Source organism: Echiichthys vipera, assembly GCF_963691815.1.
Source record: "Echiichthys vipera genome assembly, chromosome: 2".
NCBI classification, from domain to species: domain Eukaryota; kingdom Metazoa; phylum Chordata; class Actinopteri; order Perciformes; family Trachinidae; genus Echiichthys; species Echiichthys vipera.
Genome location: NC_139827.1, coordinates 25,365,756 through 25,386,119, shown reverse-complemented (window position 1 = coordinate 25,386,119; position 20,364 = coordinate 25,365,756). Strand labels below are relative to the sequence as shown.

The 20,364-nt window shown below is 44.8% G+C and overlaps 1 protein-coding gene across 1 annotated transcript in view; it reads right to left on the bottom strand.

Moving 5' to 3' along the window:
* Positions 1-8,596: 8,596 nt before the first annotated feature.
* Positions 8,597-20,364, bottom strand: part of LOC310955464 (B-cell lymphoma/leukemia 11A-like) — a 35,990-nt gene continuing 24,222 nt past the window's right edge. The window contains exon 3 of the mRNA XM_083925282.1: positions 8,597-11,427. Within this exon, the coding sequence (XP_083781408.1) occupies positions 9,443-11,427 (1,985 nt within the window). The 3' untranslated portion in view covers positions 8,597-9,442. The remainder of the gene's footprint in view (positions 11,428-20,364) is intronic.

Here is a 20,364-nt window from a genome sequence, read left to right as displayed (position 1 = left end):
ACAACTTAAAGGCCTTTGCACTTCAAGTCTGTGTTCTTTGTCCAAAATTGTTGCACGTTTAAAAAATTAATTCAACCTCAAGCTGCATGAATCACATTTACATATCGACTCTGAAACTGTCATCCTTTATTAAAGTTTTCGGAGCAGGTACGATTGTCTTTTTTTCGGATCCATCAAAAATGGCTCGACCACCCAGATCCACTGCACATGCAAAAGTCATTCTCCAAAGCGTGTGATAAACTGAGTGTTTCCCTTCATCATCTAAGTGCACAAAGCACTTTACAACAAAGAGATGCAGAATTTAAAGTATCTTTTAATGACTCCTCCTACAGCCTACTTTCAACAGGTCAGATGACGAGGACGAGGATGAAATAGAGGATGAGGAAAGCACACAGACAGAGATGGAAAGGCGGATGGATGGAGGCGGGGAGGGAGGACAGCTCAACCCCTTCAGGTAGCCGTGGTGCAGAGAGTGACGAACAGGAGACAGAGAATGAGAGAGAAGGAGCGGGAGACAAAGCAACAGTATTTTGTGTCTTATTGCGATGTGTGCATCAATGTGAAAATGAATGTACTTCCAACAAAACGATGTCTAACCCTCACCCTAGATCAACATTTTTGGAAACTCTCAAATCAATATCTCATCACCTCTATCTGATAAATATGAAGCTATAGCCAGCAGTCAGTTAGGCTAGCTTAGCAAACAGACTGCAAACAGCCTGGCTTTGTCTATGGGTAACAAAATCCACCTAGTGGCACCTGTAAAGCTCACTGCTTAACATGTTATATCTTGTGTCTTGCAGTGCGGAACTTGTGTTGGACTATTTCTTTGCCGGGAGTAATGACTTTCTAAAGTCTTCACCATGAGGTAAGCTAATCATCTGCTGACTTTAGCCTTATATTTGCCAAATAGATACAACCATGTTATTGATCTTCTCTTGTATTAGAACTATAAGAACCTGCTTTTAAAAGATCAACATGTACAGGCCATATGACCTTGATGTCCTCAGTGGTAGCTTCAGTCCTGGTCACAAAAAGTCCAAGAAAAATATCAACATTTACAGAAAAAGACAATGCCTATATTCTTTAGTTAAATGTCAGCCAAATTCAATCACTCTGAAAATTCCAACTGGCATGGATGACATAGTTTACAAACCATAAATGATATATTTGCTGTGTCATGTCCAGTCTTAACTGACACTGAAATATAGTGGCATAAAGAGGCCAGAGGATGAACTTTGCCTCTTTATTCACAGGACTGTAAACAGGAGCCCTACAGTCTCCCACTGCACATACAGCATACAGCTCACACACACATAGACACACATGCAGGTGCACTGAAAAGGATACATAGGTCAGAGGGTAGTGATAATATGACCTTGTTTAACTGGTCATATAAATTCTACCAGCGGCGTGGCACCTGGAGAACACACACACACACGTACACATGACGCAAAGATATGACCATAAGCATACACTAACCAAGCCATATGCAGACACGCGCCTGCGAGTACACACACATGTATGCATCTGTCTGTGCAACACGTCCACGTGTTATTAAGAATGACACATACATGTAAACACAGTTTTTGGCAGCAGTGGCTGCACTCCACGGCTTTAACAGTAAGAACCCAGTGCCACTCGTGGAGCTCCACGCCCTGCGGTTCAAGGTCAGATCAGTCGGTCTCTGGAATCCACTGCCCCAGTCCCGCCCCACCTCACTCACCCCCTGACCCTCCCCTCTCCTCCAACCATTCATGCTTTCAGTGAAATAGTGCTGACCTGCACAATACAGACCTTTATGTGAATGCGCACACTGTACACACACGAAGCAGCACAAACACTTGTAGCACCGCAAAATGAGTAATATGCTGTAGAGTTTTTAGGAATGTAAAACGTCCCAAAGGTCAGTAATAAAGGCAATACCTTAAGGCTCATATCTGATTGCGCACCATGAAACCAAAAGAGTCCGCTCAATTATGGTCAGCACAGTTCTCAAGACATTCCTTCCCCCTCACCCCTCACCCCCTGTCCTTCTTTTTCACTCCAGGGTCAAAGTTTTCACCTTATCTGGAAGCCATCAGCAGTACCAGTCCCACCTCTGTGACTCATTTAGCTGAAACTGTTGCAGGTCGTTAAAATCCTTCTCTCTAGGTTTGAGAAGTAGGAAAAAGAAGAAAAAAAAAAACACACACACACACAGACATTTAAAGCAATACTTCACAAGAGAGGTAATCCGGGTCTCTGCCAAGATTTTCACTGCCAGTTACAGCACATATTGTCTAGCGGGCAGACTACGACTCAGATGTTGTGAAGGCAAAGGAGGAGGAGGAGGGGGAGGGGGAGGGGGATTCTGCAGTGATCCAGTTTACTATTTTGGCTGGGGCTTTCTTCTCGCTGTGTGGTCATGGGGGAGATCAGCACAGCCAGCAGGCACTGAGGACACTGGCTGGCCACAGCCCGACACAGAAGCCACATGGCCGGAGAGAGAAAGGCAAGGAGACAGAGTTAAGAGAGGGAGAGGTGAAAGGAGAAAGCCAAGCACAGCTACAGGGTGAGGAATGTCAGTTACAGAGGTTATTCTGTTTTTCTCTTTTATGTTCTCACATTTTCACCGTCCCGTTGCTTCTTCCTCTCCCTCACGCTTCTCCTCGATCTTGCACTTCCACTTCAGCCTGATCAACTTCAACTTCGTCCCCTCCATCCATCCGTCTGCCCCCCACCGCCCCACCCCCGCGCCCCCCTCCTCCCTCTCTCTCTTTCCTCAGACAGACACAGCTACCCTCCTGGACGTTTCCTTTCTGCCGGCCTGCCCCAACAAAGGTGCTCAGTCATGTGAAACCTAATCTCCAGCCCCCCAAAACCTGACCCTTGACCCCTTCAGTCTTCACACAGCCAAAGGGGGAGGGGAGCTGGGCAGGAAAGGGAGGCTTTTGGGAAAAGGTCACATTCCCGAAGATACTTTTGTGTATACACGTGTGTGTGTGTGTGTGTGTGTGTGTGTGTGTGTGTGTGTGTGTGTGTGTGTGTGTGTGTGTGTGTGTGTGTGTGTGTGTGTGTGTGTGTGTGTGTGTGTGTGTGCATGCACCCAATCCATTATGTGGTTTGTGTTCCAGCATCAGCATGTGTGTTTGATTCAGTGTCTGCGTACAAAAGTGCATAAGGGGAAGTTTGACTGTATATGCCTGTACACTTAACTGCCTTTTAAGTTTTCATGTGTGTGTGCATGCATGCTTGTCTGTTGTAGTAGGTATTAGCGTGTGCATGCATTGGCCCACTCTATGCACGAATGTGCATGTTTGTGAGAAAGCACTTTCAGCCCCCAAGCGTTGCTGCCCATAGACAAAACACAGACTTTGTTTTCTCGCCGAGCCAGACCTGTAAGTCTTGTCTGGGCAGAGCTCCTCTACTTCCACTCTGCACTGGCAGTCCTCAGATCTTTGTGTGTATGAGTGTGAAGCATAGTGTGTGCATATATGTGTGAGGCACTGGGTGTCAGCTGTCCTGGGTGATTAGTGCTTTTATATTGTTCCAAGGAGCCCGGACGAGGCCCCCTCTTCACTGCAGCACAGCACAGCTGCAGTCTCCCTCTCCATCTCTGCTCTTCAGCCTTCCTCTACTCACTGACACTTGTGAGACGGGCTTGGGCCCAAGAAAAAATTAGCCTGAAACAGAGGCAAGAACTAAAGGAAGAGGAATGGACAATGAAACTGAGCATGACATAGGGAATGAAGAAAAGGAGGGATAGGAGAGATAAAGAGGGATGATCCACTGACAGTTGACACAAGGAGGAGACAGAAGCGACAGAGAGAAGAAGGAAGGCAGAGGAATAGAGGGAGAGCGGCGGGACAGGGAGAAGTGGCATATTAGGAGGATTAGAGAGTTGATTCAATGCGCTGACTCTCCTGGACAGGATTTCCCCAGCTATGCCTGGGAGGCCTCCCCTGCTTTAAACACACAGGCAGGTCAGGACAGAGAGAGAGTTGTAGCGGGGAAGACGAGCAAAAGAGGGAGGAGGGGGGAATCTTTATCTTTTCAAGAGTGTTTGTGAACTAGTTTTGATTAGCATAATGAACTAATAAATCCTTGCCCTTCAACAGAGAGCCAGTGTATCCCCCGAAGTCTTGCCAGAAATGAGAGTAACACAAAATAACACTTCTCAATTTTCTCCAAAATCTTGTTTTACAAATGAAAAACAAGTCTGATGAAGAAAACTATTCAAACAGGAATCTTAAACATTATTCTCTGCATGGAAAAACTTTTTGAAAACTCCCATTTCAGTCAAAGAGCTGCGACTGTTGCCTTTACGAGTTAAGGACATATGTCTACACAAGGAGGAAGAGGAGGGAGGGCAGGGGCTGGTAGGCAAGGGCCAAGAGTGTGCTATGGGGAAAGTATGTCTGCTATGCATGGGTTGTTTGGTGGCAGGATTTGTGGGCCAGAGCATTGTTGCTCTCTTGACATTGAACTTGGAAGATCGCAGACAAGGGGGAGGGGTAACCACCCCTCCTGAACATTATAAATGTGTATATGTGCAAGAACACACACAGGCTAACAATTCCTCGCTCCCAACACCCACCAAACCGCCCCCACTTCCTTGCGACTCTGCTTTATCTTAACTGTCAACACCTGGCCCAAGCAGGAACCTCTCTCTATCTGCGAACTTTAATCTGGCCCTGCTAGGCAAACAGCGCCGGGCTCGGACAAGGAGAGCGATTAGTCTGTCACGTTGCCCTCCAGTGCTTCAGCGGGGAGAGGAGGAAACAGGGAAGGGAGAGGTTGAAAGAAAAGAGAGAGAGACTGGAACATAGGAGGATATATAAAGTTAGATAAGGAGGAAAGGGGGGGGGGCAGGGAGAGACAGGAGGAGATATAACACAGACGCTTCACTGACCTGACAAGGCCACAGACCAGAGATATGGTGGTGAACTTCCACCCCCTATGACGGCTGATTCAAGCTGAGCCATGCAAACACACCTGGGTGCAATATACCCAAACACATACACTCACAATGCACTTAAAGGGATAGTTCCGACTGTCTGAGGTACGTTTCCATGGTCAGTAATACCTACAATAGATGACGGTTGTCACACGACAATTCATGTTCGGATAAGCAGGCGGGAAGGACAGGCACAAAAGCTAAGAAATGTACTGCTGCAGACGACATCAGCAGCTAAACATATTTTAGCTCACCTGAATAAAAATCCTATATCAGTTTAGCTGTATGCTATATTTAGTATATTTTCAGCACTTTACCTCGCAACTAAACAGTGCCTTTCTGACAGAGAACAGAAGCCGTTATATCGTTCTCTTCAAAGCCACCAGACTCCATTGACAAAAACTGTAATTTTACCTCACAGGACACAGGAGTTGCTGATCTACCGCTGCCTCGATCACTGTTTTTGTTATTTTGTTACATTGGTGTTTTAAAAGATTAAAAACTAACAGAACTATCAAACAAACTAAATGATCGAGGCAGCAGTGGACCAGCAACTCCCATTTTCTAAGTCTTATGTGATGGTTTTTGTCAAAGGACTCTGGTGGCTTTGAAGGGAATGATATAATGGCTTCAGTTCTCTGTCGGAAAGGCGCTGTTTGACAGCAAGTTAAAGCAGTGTATTATTCTAAATATAGAGTACTCTTAAACTCATATTGATTTTTTTAGGTGGGCCTTTTTTCTAGGTGCCGGAAATAGATTTAGCAGCTGCCCCCGTCCACAGCAGAACATTGTCAAAGCTGGGGCATTAGGGGCACAGTGGTTAGAGCAGTCGCCCCATGTAAAGAGGCTGAAGGTCCTCGAGGCAGGGACTGTGGGTTCGACCCCGACCTGCGGCCCTTAGCTGCATGCCCCCCCTCCCTCACCCCATTTCCTGTCTGTCCTTTATAATAAAAGGCTTCTACTGTAGGTAAAACACTATAGATAACTACCTCATTCAACCCCACTTCAAAACATCTCCCTGTACCTGCAGCACAATAATAATAATAACAAAAAGCACCAAATTCAGATATGTATGTAATACTTTTTATTTTTTTCAAGACAAAATGGCTGAGTGAAGAGAATAATGCAGACAACAGCTGAAAATAGAGTGGCATCTCCGTATAACTGAAATTAATAACAACAAATTCTGTAAGTCGAGCAAGAACTCATGAATGTTGGTCAATGACCTTTGGTCATCAAACAGAGAAATTAAGCCATCACAATTCATCAGGAGGGAGAACAATAGACTGATTTGTTTTGCAGTGACTCCATTCTAAACAGAGCATGTGTGTGTATAGTCATAATAAATAATGTCAACCAATGCCGTAGGTCAACTTCAAGTTCAGTTCAGAACAAATAGCTTGAGAGTAAATACAGAACACAGGATGAAATCAGGCTGAAAACTCAAATATACCTCAATACCATCAGCAATGATAACATGTACCAAACTTTTTTTCTTTCTATGATTTCTGTTGTATTTAGAATATGCCTTGCATATGAGATGTACCATAGTTTAAAATCATAAAGCACCATGGTTCTTTTGGCAATGAAATAAACAAAATTCAAAATAACAAAAAAAAAATGTAGCAAAAAAAAAAAAATGCTTTTCAGATGTATGTTGGATTGATTGCATATGACAAAAGGTCTTTTTTCAAATACGTCTGGAATGTAATCAGGTGGTACATGTTCAAGAACAGTAAAAAGTTGGCTACCGAGAAAACCCAACAATAGCTTGTATTACTGCATATAAAATGGCAGGAGAGAAAAATATATAAAACAAACTAAAAAGATATGTACAACCACCTGTTTTAACCTCATTGTGGTCACTCCAGCGGGACTGCCTGAAAAGGCCATTACATGACCTCTCACCCTTGGGGAACTCCACAACATTTTATTTTTCAAAAACATACTTATTTTCAAGCATACAAATTATTCACACTATATTATCCTGCCAAATTAAGAAAATATACGGTGGCAGCTTGTTGGGATTTTTTTCACTACAGAAAAAAAAGGGTACATTGAAACCTTTAAAGAGTACAGGCAAAACAGTTAAAAATACAGGCTCCAACATAAATACTATAAGTGCCTACACTAAGTGAACATTAATTTCAAATACCATTCTAAATACAGGAAAAAAGTAGACCATAAATGTGTTTTGAACATAGGAACTTACATGAGTGTGCATTTTCCTATGTGTTTTAAGTTCTCTCTATATATTTATATATCATAAATCTCTCCCCAATGCAAATGTTTGTTCAACCTGAAGTCTTGTGTATAGTAAAGGCAAAAAAGATGAGAGACATGTTCATTACAATTCATTACATAGTGATCAAGTCCCGGATGTCACCAAGACAAAAAACAAACACTTTAAAAAAAAATAAAAAATCATTTTTTAAATAAGATTCTCCCCTAAAGATATTGAAGTGTTACTTTAAAAACTCAACAACACAATTTACTTATCTTTTTAAATCAGATTTGTAGATTTTTTTTTTCTGTCTGCACTGAGCAGTATATTTCTATACGATAGTTGGTATGAAGCAGGATATGTATATGGCGGTTCCTGCATTGATACCCCCAAGAGCCAAACTGATGTTTAGTTCTCGGGAGGAGACATGGCTGGCAACAGTTTCTAGTTCAACTTCTTTTTTTTTTCTTTTTCTTTAATGCAAAGCAATGACACCACACTAATCTGTCAGCATAAGAGCAAGTTTTCCCTTGAGTGTCCACCTGTAAACTGGGAAAATTGAACAGTGCACGAAGGTAGTCCCAGATCTGAAATCCGGTCCTCGTTTTATACTCAACCGACTGTAGCTCCGATTAGAGAGACAGATACAGAATCCAAGGCAGAGTGACAAGTGCTATATCTTCAACAATGACGGGATGGAGATACAAAATACAACTACCACAATAAGTCTAGAGCATGGTAACTGAAAAGAACACAAAATGTGAAAATTTGACTCTTAAAAACTTGTGTGGAAGGGGGTAATTTGTTGATTATTTTGTTTACTAAATTCTGATTCTTGACTTTAGATTTGGACTTTCCTTTAAGATCGTTTCCAATGTGAGTTCACAAAAAGATGTTTCAGATTACTCAAGGTTTTCTAAGATCTAATGTGGTAAAGAGAATCAGCGCTATAAGGACAGCAACCTTTGAATTGTCGAGACACCTGGTCGACCCACTCCCACTCCCCCTCCCCCGCTACCCTTCCGTCCGACACCCACCCAAACCCCCACCCACACCCAAAATCTGTCTGGCTTAGAACAACTAAAACCCACTCTGTGGTCTCCAAGTGGCTGCTGGCTACACTGCTGCCTGGCAGACACTGAAGCAACGTAATTTCTGTGCTACTTACAAAAACAAAATCTGCAAACTTTTAATTTTCAAAGAAAATAAACACTCTGGAAAATTAAGAGCTTTACGTTGGTTAAAACAACTCGTCAGACTACCCTCTCAGTATGGTACACGTGTACCGGAAAACATAAACACCTAAACCAAAACTCTACACACCTACTCCTTTTTAGCATGTAACATGCCAGTAAACAGAATCATAATCTGGAGAAGAACAATATACATGAGTCAGGCAGATAAATGATTTACCAGAGGTACACATAATTATTATTATTTTTTTCGTTTTTGTTTCAGCTGGTTCCTTATGCTCTGCTAAGTCACAAAACGACAGGGGTGGACAGGTGCTTGATGCAAGTACCTGCTTATTCCATATGTGCACAAAATGTCCTGTAAGCTTCTATAGCTGAAACTCCGAGCTTATAGCAAAAAGGAGGATTAACTAATGCAGGTAAAATATCCAAGGCACTCTGTTGTCATTTCACACCATATTGTTAATTTCATTGCTGTTTGTCAAAGAAATATTTAATGGCGCTAGTGCCTAGCATTTCATAGGCAGCCCACTTTATATATATATCTATCTTATCTCAATCTTGCATGGAAAATCTCTCACAAAGATCAGTTTTTAAGTGTGACCCTGCTTGTCTTGATGTTTTGATAATATGACACTGTCCACTATGTTTGAACACAAAACTGTACATGATATGTAAAACAGTATGTACTGTATGCAGCATGGGTTCTCATAACTAACTTTTTTTATGTTGAACAAATCAAAAGTATCAACAGCAACACATGTACAACCAAACCCACCAGCCGAGGACAATTTTCTCTCTAAGTAGCCAAAACACACTGAGCATGCTGTCCAGTTACAAAAAATACAAAACGTGTAAATTATTGCACAATAGAAAGGCTCAAAAAGTTTTGCGTTTGATGCAATAGTATTGCCCCAATGATGGATCATGCATTCAGCTTTTTCCAGTCGGGGATGATAACAGGGCTGTACCGTGTACTGATGTCTGACCCTGTTGTCCTGTCCCCTCACTTATTGGCTAGTGAGCCAGGGTCGCTTTTTAGCCAGGGGAGCTGAAAGAGAGAGCTGCCAGCATGTTGCTCTTTGCCTACTCAGTCTTAATGTCATTAGCCAGAGGGCGGTCGCTGTGCCACTTCTTCATGTGTTTCTCCAGAGTGCTGTATACACTGAAAGGCATGTGGCAGATTTCACATTTGTACACGTCCTTGCCCATCTGTCCGTGGGTCTTCATGTGGCGGGTGAGCTTTGAGCTCTGGGCGCACGCATAGCTGCACAGATCACACTTGTAGGGCCGCTCTCCAGTGTGACTGCGTCGGTGCACTGTCAAGTTGCTGCAGTTCTTGAACACCTTGCCACAATACTCGCAGGTGTCACTGCGGCGGCCGTCCTTGGAGCTCGGCCTGCCGTTCCCACTGCCACCGTGGGGAGTGCTGGCCCCGCTGCCGGTGCCACTGCGTCCTGAAGGGGCCCGTTCCCCGTCCAGCTCAGCAGGTGGAGTGGAGAAGCGCAAGCTGCCGTTTTCTGACGAGTGCTCAGATGAGGAGGCAAAGGGCGATTGTCTGGAGTCCCCACCTGTGAAGCTGATGAAGGGGTCCTTTAGTTGTCGTGAGGCAGCGTAGCCAGCAAGCCACTGGGAGTAGACGTTCTCTGTGTTTGGGATAGTCGGCGTGGGGGGGTCAAGGTCCTTCTCCACCTTGATGCGCTTGGACAGGGGACTGAGGGAGTCAGGGCTGACCCCTCCACTCATCAGCTTCCTGGACATGCTTTCAGTGGATAGAGGTCCCAGGCCATTGACGGTAGTGGTGGTTCCATCATCTGCACGGTCTGACTCCAGGGCCGAGTCCGCGTCACCAGGCTCCCGGGAGAAGCTCCGGCGGTGTGGGTGCAGGGCGTCACTGTTCTGGTGGTGGCGGGCCCCCTCTAACCGCAGGCTGAAACGATAGTCATTCTTTCCATTTTCCTCTTCGACTCCAAGCTTACTCTCAATTTCCTCCTCCTCCCCCTCCTCCTCTTCTTCTTCCTCTTCTTCCTCCTCCTCTTCTTCCTCCTCTTCCTCCTCCTCCTCCTCTTCCTCCTCTTCTTCTCCATTCTCAGGCATCAGACCATTGTTCTCACTCTTGAACTTGGCCACCACTGACTTTAGAGCATCCGTGGCACTGCCTATCAGATCACTGGTACCAGGCTCAGGGGAGCTCGCAGTCGAGAGGCCGTCTTCTGACTTGGCATTGAGCACCGAAGACTTGCTCTGACAGTGCGTCTTCATGTGCCGCTTTAGCTTGCTGGCCTGAGTGCAGGCATGGTTACAGAGGTGACACTTGAATGGCTTTTCACCTGTGTGGCTACGCCGGTGAACGATTAGATTGCTCTGAAACTTGAAAGTCTTCCCGCAGAACTCACAAGACTTGGCCTTGAGAGGTGTGCCGGGTTGGGCCACATTGGATACAGGATTGGGGGTGGAGCGTGAGCCAGAAGGTGACTGAGAGGTGGAGAGAGGAGGCGTAGCTGAAAATGGAGGCTTTGAGCCTGGCTGGAATGGTTGCAGCAGACGTTGCATAGGGCTGGGCCTGTTAGGGGAGAGAGGCGGGGAAGCCCCAGTGGCATTCCCAGCCAGCTCACGTAGACGTCTAGAGAAGTCCATCGGAGGGGCCTCTAGTGGAACTGAGTTGAGCCTCATCACCCTGTCAAAGGCGCTGGGATGATGGGTTGCCAGGGACAGGTCATCTGGGCTGAGGTGGTGGCGCGGTGGCGGGCTGAACAGCGGTGGGGTCCTTGGGTAACGACCCTCCCGAGGTGTGGACGCCGATTCCCGGCCAGACCCAGAACCCGGCATCCTCAGGAGGCTGTAAGGACTGCCATCAGCCAGGTGGATGGCATGGAGGGGAGGCTGGGAGGAGACACAGTCACCCCCCATCCCGGGAGCTGCAGCCACGCGGGGGGTGAGGGGGCTGCCAGGTTCGCTCTCCAGATAGATGCGGAAGCCGTGGGTGTTCTGAGCATGCTGGAGCAGGAACCAGGCACTGGTGAAGGGCTGCTTACAGGTGGTGCAGGTATAACTGCTGGGCTCATCTTTATCTAATAAAAAGGGACAGAGAGAGAGAAACATTTGAAATTGACCTGTTAAAATGATAAAACAGATTTACTCATGAACCACTAACTAATATTACACTATAACTGTAGAATCATTTAAAAACATTCCTTCCATGATAACAGTGCAGTTTGGAAATATGTAAGAAAATATCCAATGTGTTAATAAAAATGAAGAGAATGTTGCTGAATTTAGCATTCACTCAAGCACTTTCAAAGTAAAACCCCATTACATCTCTGATTACGTCAGAAAATGACTGTGATCAGATAGAAGCTTAAAAATATATTTTAAAATCTTGAAACAATGCCACAAAATTGAATGAACATAATTCAAATAGCACAGAGAAATAAATACTTTAATTATTTACTTAATACTTTTTTACTTCAGTGATCATTAAGCATGACTGCATCTTTTCACACTGCACTATGCATTTGAAACAGACAACAAAATCCGAGATCTTGAACTGTAACATATGTGATAGATTTTAGATGATTTTTTTTTTTTTTCAAACCAGCGTTGACTTCCAGTGGGTGTACGCTTCTTAACAAGAGAATGAATAAAACAATGAGCGATATCTCAGGCAGCAAATAAACAATTTACACAGTCGAGAAGGCATAGGAATATTTCAAACAATAATTGACTTTCAATAGCACTTGCACACTGACCGGAGATTTGCCTGACAATGCACGCCTAATCTCGTTAAACACACTCATCTCCCTTCCAATGCCTTGTTTACAGAATTAGCTAGGCTAAAGTGGGACATGTATCTGATGCTGCATAATAATGCTGAATACAAATAAGAGGTCACATGTTAATAAATTGTACCAGCGTTTATCAGAAAAAACACACACATCGGAAAGAAGCAAAGGGGAAAATTGTGTATGAGTGTTGGTGTGTGGGTGGAGAGGCTCCTATGAAAATGCATTACTTTTCTATTTCTGATATTTCATGCTTTATGGATTTATTTAAATCCTCTCAGGTGAATAGAAAAGGAGAAGAAGGGGAAAGCAGAAGTGAGAGATATGCAAAATAAGAAGCATCCGCCACTTGCAAATGTGCTCCCTCTTTCATCTTTTGGCTTTCTCATCCTTTCTTCTCTTTTCTTTCTTTTTTTTTCACTGGAGGACATTTTTCTGAAGTCATTTGTAGACACTGAACCCAAAACCACGGCCATACTGTGATAGAAAGAGGGAAACAAGGGAGAGGGAGGGAGGAAGATAGGCCATGTGTGTGTGTGTGCGTGTGTGTGTGATTGGGACTATGAACGATCCCTAAGATGGTGGAAGGACATGTTTTAAGCCTGCTGTGGCTAAGAGACAAAGGGGTGAAAAAGGGGCAGAAAAAGAAGAGAGCCGCTAAGAGAAAAGAGGGATGTTGTGGATAAGTAATAGACGGAACAGACTGGTGTTTTGTCGTTCTCTTCTTTCTATCTCATGTGTCCACGGCCACCATGGCCCCTTCCAAACAATCTCACTTAAAGACCTGAACACGGTATAAAATGTGCACCCAATCAAACCTCCATGCAAACCTTTTTCTCTTGACTGAAAAGAGTTAGAAGGGGGGTATACTGGTAAATTATGGATCATTACAATCTGCAAAAATTACAGTTAATTGCTGCCACCTGCAAGGGGCTTTGACCCACTATGGAATTTTTCCATCATAAAAAAGCCATTTGCCCATACACGCTTTTGCTCCCTCTCACATAAGCACAAATAAAATGTGCCCATTACATTGGCTTTGGCTATGTGTATGTTTCCTGATTATGTGTGTGTTTTTATGGCTTTAAATAGAAAGCCCCATATCACTCGTAAAACAGTTGCAATAACCTGGCTTCTCCTGTTCACTTTGCTTTGATTTGCAGCCCACTTCCTCAACCCCGTCTTAATGTGTGGGTAAAGAGTGCATTTGCATGAGGAGGAAAATAGGTTTTCTTTTTTTGTTATTGTGGAGGACGAGAGAGGGAGACGAGGGGGTTGGCTAGAATGTCGTTTTCTCCTCCTGTCAGAGGAAAGAAAGCACTGAGGGATGGTGAAAGTGAAGGAAGAAGACAGGGGAAAAGGAAGGGAGCAAAGTAGGGAAAGAAGTGTGGCGTGAAGGGGACATTCCTAATGACAAGGCACCACATTTCTGAAGGACACGAGAGCCGCAACATAGCACTTCAAAGCCAGCAGTCAATTCATTTTCTTATGTATCAAAAAGAGCATGTCTTGTGCTATGCAATCACAAGCCCCATCTTTGGACATTTGACAAACTGTGCTCATGCCACAAGCAGCGACAATAATTGTAATTCTCATCCAGACAGTGGACATTGATGGGCATCAACAAGCCATACCAAAGGATACCCAAATTCACAACACCAGCAGAGAGGATGTCTAAATAAGCCCACAAATGTCCTTGATAGCTGTCCTCAAGGGGATATAAGGACAGTTATTCAAAAGGAGAAAAGACATTCTCTCTCTGTCTGGTCCTCTCCTTCCATTAACTCTAAGTCTGTGGAGAGTTAGGGCTGGAGAGCAGGAGAGCTGGGGCTAATGCTGGATCTCCAGGTCCCTTTGAAATAGGATCAGCATAGAGGAGAAACCACACTGACAACCCCTTAGCTGCCATTTCATGGCCGGGGCTGAAAGAGGGGACTTTGGGGAAGAGAAGACAGAAAGCGTATAGGAGAAGTCAGAGAGGGCAGGAGGATCAGGAGGTGGAAGAACTATAATCACGAAAGAGAAAAATATAAAGAACTAGAGAGGCAGAGCACAGAGGAGAGACGTAGTAGGGGGGTTAGCAACTCCTTCAGAACCATTTCAGAACATTGCAACACAAAGCAGGGGGAGGCTACTATGGTGTCTAACGGACACAGTGCCCTGCTATCAGGAAGAGAATATGATCCAGGGCTCATACAAAAAGCACAAGGCCGAGTGACGCAAAGGCAGGGGGGAAATGATTGTGCCTTAAACAGCAGATACATTTGCCTGTAGCTTTTGACACTATATTCACATTGGCCGTCCCAGACAGCAGTGTTGACCAGACAAAGCAATGTACACAAGCAGTCTAGGAGGCTGAGGCATCGTATATACTTTGCTCAGGCAGATTGCTCTATTGTTGGTGACCCAACCCCCAAACTTGCCTCACACGCAGTGCTCTCAGTCACCGCACACTCACACAGAGGATCCCTGCCTCCACTTTATCCCCTCAGCCGAAACACAAACAAACAAAACAACAGACGCCAGGACAACCGTGACCTTGACCCAGTGTCGGTGAGTTAACAATGCAAAAAATAAAAACTGTCATTAACTCAATCTTCTTCCCTGCATCTCTCAATCAAGCCCACCATAGATTTACTGTCCATGCTCCCTCAAACTTTTCAGCCATACATCCAAAAACCAAGCAGACTTTGGCTTGACCTCCATTTTTTTTTTTTTTGTCCTTGACCAAACCTGATAGTGGGCTCAGGCCGGCCCTGGTGTGACCATGCAGCTTTCACTGATATTGGTCATTTAGCTAATGGAGGAATGAGCTAACAGGATTAGCTCGCAGGCCTTCCATAAGGAGAAGGAGGAAGGGGAAGGCACAGAGACAGGAGACACGGGGGGGATGCAGCGTGTCACCGCCATTTCCCAAAGTTATCAGTCCCCTGGGTCTCGGGAGTACTCACACACACCTGAAAAGTGATTATGCTAATAGCAGGTCTTTGGCAATATTCATAAGTGTTTATAGGTGTTGGAGTGGGTGCCTTGGGAAGATGGAGGGTTGTCAATACAGTTCCTCTTTAAGAGTGCCTCAGCCGTAACTGGCGTTAATGTGATTACTACTCTGTTTATGTCATTAGGGTATTCACAGTCCGGGATTGGACAGAGGTGAAGGGGGAAGCAGAAGAGGACAGGTTGAGGAAGAAGGTGGGGAATAAGTGGAGGCTCCAAGGCACCCATTAGAGCTCTTTGTTATTGCCCTGCATTTTCTTAATTCAGTCATACATGACTTTCACCTGACTTGAAGGTCTGAGTAGAAAATAATTTGTTTAACCAAAATCACTCATCAGGGGGCTTTAGAGTCTCCATTGCATCCATTGGTGTCTCATTCATGTTATCGCCCAAGTATGTTTTTATCAGTCTCTCCATCCATTTATATTTGCGAAGCTACTGTACCTGACAGCAGCTGGCTGGCCTTGACCGTCCTCCTTCCTCCTCTCTACCTCTCTCTGTTTGTGTTTCCCTGCCACAGCCACACACACACCAGGGCTTATACACTTGTTTCTTTGTCAGACTCGTTGTAGTGTGCTCAGCCACTGGCCACAGACAAAAGGCTTGTTTGACCAACACTTGTTCCTGAGTCAAAGCCGAATGCAGGAAATACGGTTTACTAAACAGAAAGCGAGCCAGGGAATAGAACAGGCCTAAATCCCAGCCTGCGACACTGGGCTGGTGTTGAAGTTACACTTTACGCAGCTGGGAGAAGCTGACCATTAACCACTGCACACATCGCACATGGAGAGAAGTGAAAAAAAGACAGAGATGTAGAAAGAAGAAATGAACTGAGAGCTATAAGAGAGAGGGGAAGATAGGTAGACTGGGACAAGAGAAGCCTGGCTGGCAGATCTCCAGATAAAGATGCATGGTGGTCTTTGAAGGCCTGTGCCCAGTATTAAGTAATCTGTTGGCTGTGGCTTTGTCTGCAGTCAGACTTTCGCACTTCTTACTTCTTAAGTTGATAAGAGCAAAAGTGGAACTGAGGCATCTCTCTGGGCCACTAAGAAACCATTATGGACAGATGGCACCTGCACAGAGGCCAATGAATGCATGCACCATACAAAATGGACAAATGCGTGTGTGTATGTGTGTGTACATGTGTGCTGGGTGTGTTTTTCATATGCGTGTGCGACTTTAATGTGCATGCACACTCATTGTTACCAGGTATGAACCACAACTGTGTCCATATATGCATGCATGTGCGAGTGTGTGTGTATGGACATTCATATGTAATACACTTGCTACCATATTTTCAAAATTAGCATCTCTCTATGCTGTCTGTTTCCCTGCATAACCTTACTCCCTTTCATCTTCTCTCGGTTGAACTGCATTTGAACTGACCATACACCCACCCACCCATTCGTCCATCTCTCTATCCCTCCATCCATCCATCCATTCTGACTAAGCCCAGCTGGAAAGCTTCGTGCTTGGGTGCGGCTGGGTCCGGCAGACCTTATGATAGCCCAGGCCAGCCGTGTCTCTGATGCAGATCATTATTTGCTCTCTGCTTACCAGCAACGGTGGGAGGCCGCATGCTGTTGTTTCTCATCCTAGCTCTAATGGTACAGTGAAAAGACCTATGGGCCTCTAAGCTTAACCAGTCTAATTAAATGGACCATCGCTTATGTAAGCATCCGCGGAGATTATTTATTGAGTTGGGATCCGCTTCACAGGATCAAACCGCCATCAACAAAAGCCAACGCTCAACGGAGTAGGTATTAAATAGAGGAATGGAATCAAAGAAACTGCAAACTGCCAAGTGTCAGTTTAAGCACACATATCCAGGTACATAAGAAGACTTAATCAAGCAGGAGTATTTTTGGACTCGGGCAATATCCCAGATGGGCGCGAAGTCTCTGAGCACTTCAGAGGGGAAATGTGAAAAGTGTTCTGTCAAAGAAAAGATATGTCTCAATAAACTACCGCTTGTGGAGATGAGGATAGAGTAAATTGGATAATGGAGAATATAATGGAATACAATAAAATACAATAGAGCTGACATTTTTTGCTTTCTCTACTTTCAAACTAGAGGTTGCAACATTCAGAAGAGAGCATCTGCTGTCTTTCCTTACAAGCATCAACCTTGTTTGAAGTGTACAGACAAGAAAGCATCCGTAAGACATTAGGCCAGCAGCCTGAGCTTCACTATCTCTGCATAGCTCAGCTTATGACAGGCTGGCGTCCCTGCAGAAAGGATGGAGGGGGACCAGGGAGGTCGACTAGCTGCACATTTCTGCATAAATCTCCAGATAGATAGCATCAGGAGAGGAGAAACAGGGGAGGGAGGCAGGCAAGCAGCGGAGGATGATAAGGCCCCCGGGGCAGGGCATTCGACACTGTCAAAACTGTTTCGTCTCCGGCTATTGGACGAGTGGAGCGCGTTAGGAGCAGCATACCATTTGCCAGGACGTGATTCGGCTTCACCGGAGCATACAGGGCCTCTATCTGACCCCCCCCCAAACTTCACAGGCATGCAGGGAACGGGACAGAATGACACAAACACAACACGGAAAAGGACTATGAAGATTTGAAGTGAGCACATTACATTCAAATTACTATACAGCTCTCATAAAAACAGCTTTACTGTGAATATTCTGTGCAATATAAGGGAACTAACAGATATCATGAAAAGCCAGCATGTCAGTCGCCGTTTATATTGTCACGAAAAACAAACGACTACAGCATACTTTATGTCAAAGCGAACTGTACTGGCAATAAAGAATTACATAAAACAGGACGATCATTAAAAAGTTGTAGTTCGTAAGATGTTCATCTGGTTAATTATCTGTTTAGTTACTATCTTTTAAAGAGTGAGTTTAAACAATGGTGACCGATCTTATGACCCACTAATGAAAACACTTATATTTGGGTATACAGTATATTTGCTTCTTGTGTCTGGACTACCTATCAGTGTGGAGCATGTGAAGGCATAACGCCGCATCACACAGGTGAGAGCTGCCGATCTACTGACGTCATATAGTCAACTCTGTTCAGTTTCCAAATGTGTGAATGAACTATCTTGCTTAAAGACACTTCGGCAGGAAAGCCTCCCATCTCTCTATTGTAAACACGATTTAACTTTTTAGCGAGTGAAGTGTGATACAGTTTTTCACATCCTCTAAATGTGGAAATGAACGAGAGGCTTCCTGAAAAACACTATGCATGAAGCACGCTTACAAAATCCGAAGACTTTCTAAAAGGGAAGGATGCAGTGCTGTGAATTTGTTTATGACATTCAGCCCATATAATGTTGGTGTTTCTGTTATTTTGTCCACATTGCTTAACCTCTTATTCAGGCCACATTTGGACATACTAAAATATATTATAAATATTGCCATAAATAACATGTTAACAAGTAGGGGGTGAAACAAAAGAGCAGAGGATAAACAAAAATGAAGTTCAGAGGCCACTGTGTTTGAATGACTGAGACAGTGTGAAAAGAGAGCGGAGGGGAGTGTAGATGTGAGTGAGAGAGCAAGAGCAAAGAGGGAGCAAATGAAGTGAAGAAAAGTTGAAGAGGAAGAGTGGGGCAGTGAGGGGTTAGAGACTTTGCCGGATCTACAGGCACAGACCTGCAGTCAGAGTATCTCTGAGCTCATGGAAGTCTGAAAACACACACACAAACACACACCACACACACACACACACACACACACACACACACAGCAACACGCACACACGCACACACACACACACACACACACACACACACACACACACACACACACACCACACACACAGTGTATGTCAGGACTGAGTAAATACTTTGGCCGTTCTGGAGGATAGAGTCATTCCCTCTCTCTCTCCCTCTCCCACTCCCTCTCTGTCCCCTATGCAGCCTGCATGCTCCCTTGTTACTGCTCCTTTCCATCACTATATTTCCCTAACACACTCTGACACAGATCATTTTCATTCCCAGGTTGTCAAATAAAACCGATGCACAAGGCAACCCTTTAGCGTCCGTATGAGACGCACAGAGCTCCAACTGCAATATAAAATCACCAAATGCAATATCACAAGCTCAAAGCAATAGCTCGACCGCAGCTGTGAGTTTGGAGAAGTATAACAAACACCAAGATCTGTAGAGGGAGGAGGTCGGGGGTGGATGGACGGGTCACATGAGCTACTCAATGAGCATTAAAAAGTGATGCCAAGGGGTTATTATGAATCCCACTGGTTTTCCTGGCAAGACAACCATAGACCTGCGTAGTGTTCAAGCACTATATTGGCCATTCGCCTAGAACCACTCAGCTGCTACACAGTGCGTGTCTTATCAGAGAAAGTAGCGGGATACTTAATAATGCCTCCTGACCAACGCGTTCCATATGTGACTAGTTGGGAATGAGAATGGGTCGGATGATAGGCACCGACACTGGTCTCGCAAACACATACACACTGACGCCCCCCCCCCACACACACACACACACACACACACACACACAGACGAAAATTGCTTCTCCCTCCTCCTTTTCTTTAACCTCTGAAATACTCACACAAGGAAATAGTTTCTCTAAATCTTTCTTTTCCTAAGCTGAAAGTCACACCACCTTAACACCTGTGCCACAATACACCTCTCATCTCTCTCTTCTTCACCCACTCATTTAGTGCCGGGCGAATCCCAAAATCTATCAGGGCACTTTGTGCAAGTCCTCTACCTCTCTCACTGTAAATAATATTTCCAGAGAAAATGAGACGCAGAATGAGCAAGGGAAAAAGAGACATGAAAACAGGGAAAGATACTCATCACTGTGTGTTAGGGATTCACCAGTAAAATATCACTTTTTCAAGACCTGGTGCGGGATTAGAGAACTGTTAGGAAACACATAGTTATTATTAATGTTGACCCTAGTTGTTTGTTCCTGAACTCGCTCCCAGAAGCCCCAGAAGCTCTGAAGCATGGCCCATCATTGAGATACCAGTGAACAAGGGCTGTTTTAAACATGCAGTTATTTTTCACCCTACCCTACCACCCCAGGGTTGAGAGGACCAGGGCATGTGAGCTTGGGCCAACCATAGCAGTTCGTTATGCATATCAGCCTCAAGGCATTGTGGAAGGACATGGCACTTTAAAACAAGAGGACCAGTGTGTTGGAGTGTTCTGTGGCCCCGAGCTGTGGAGGCTGAGGGTTTAACACGCGTCCCATCTGCTGTGTGTGACTGTGCACACGGGTGGTTCGAGTGGTT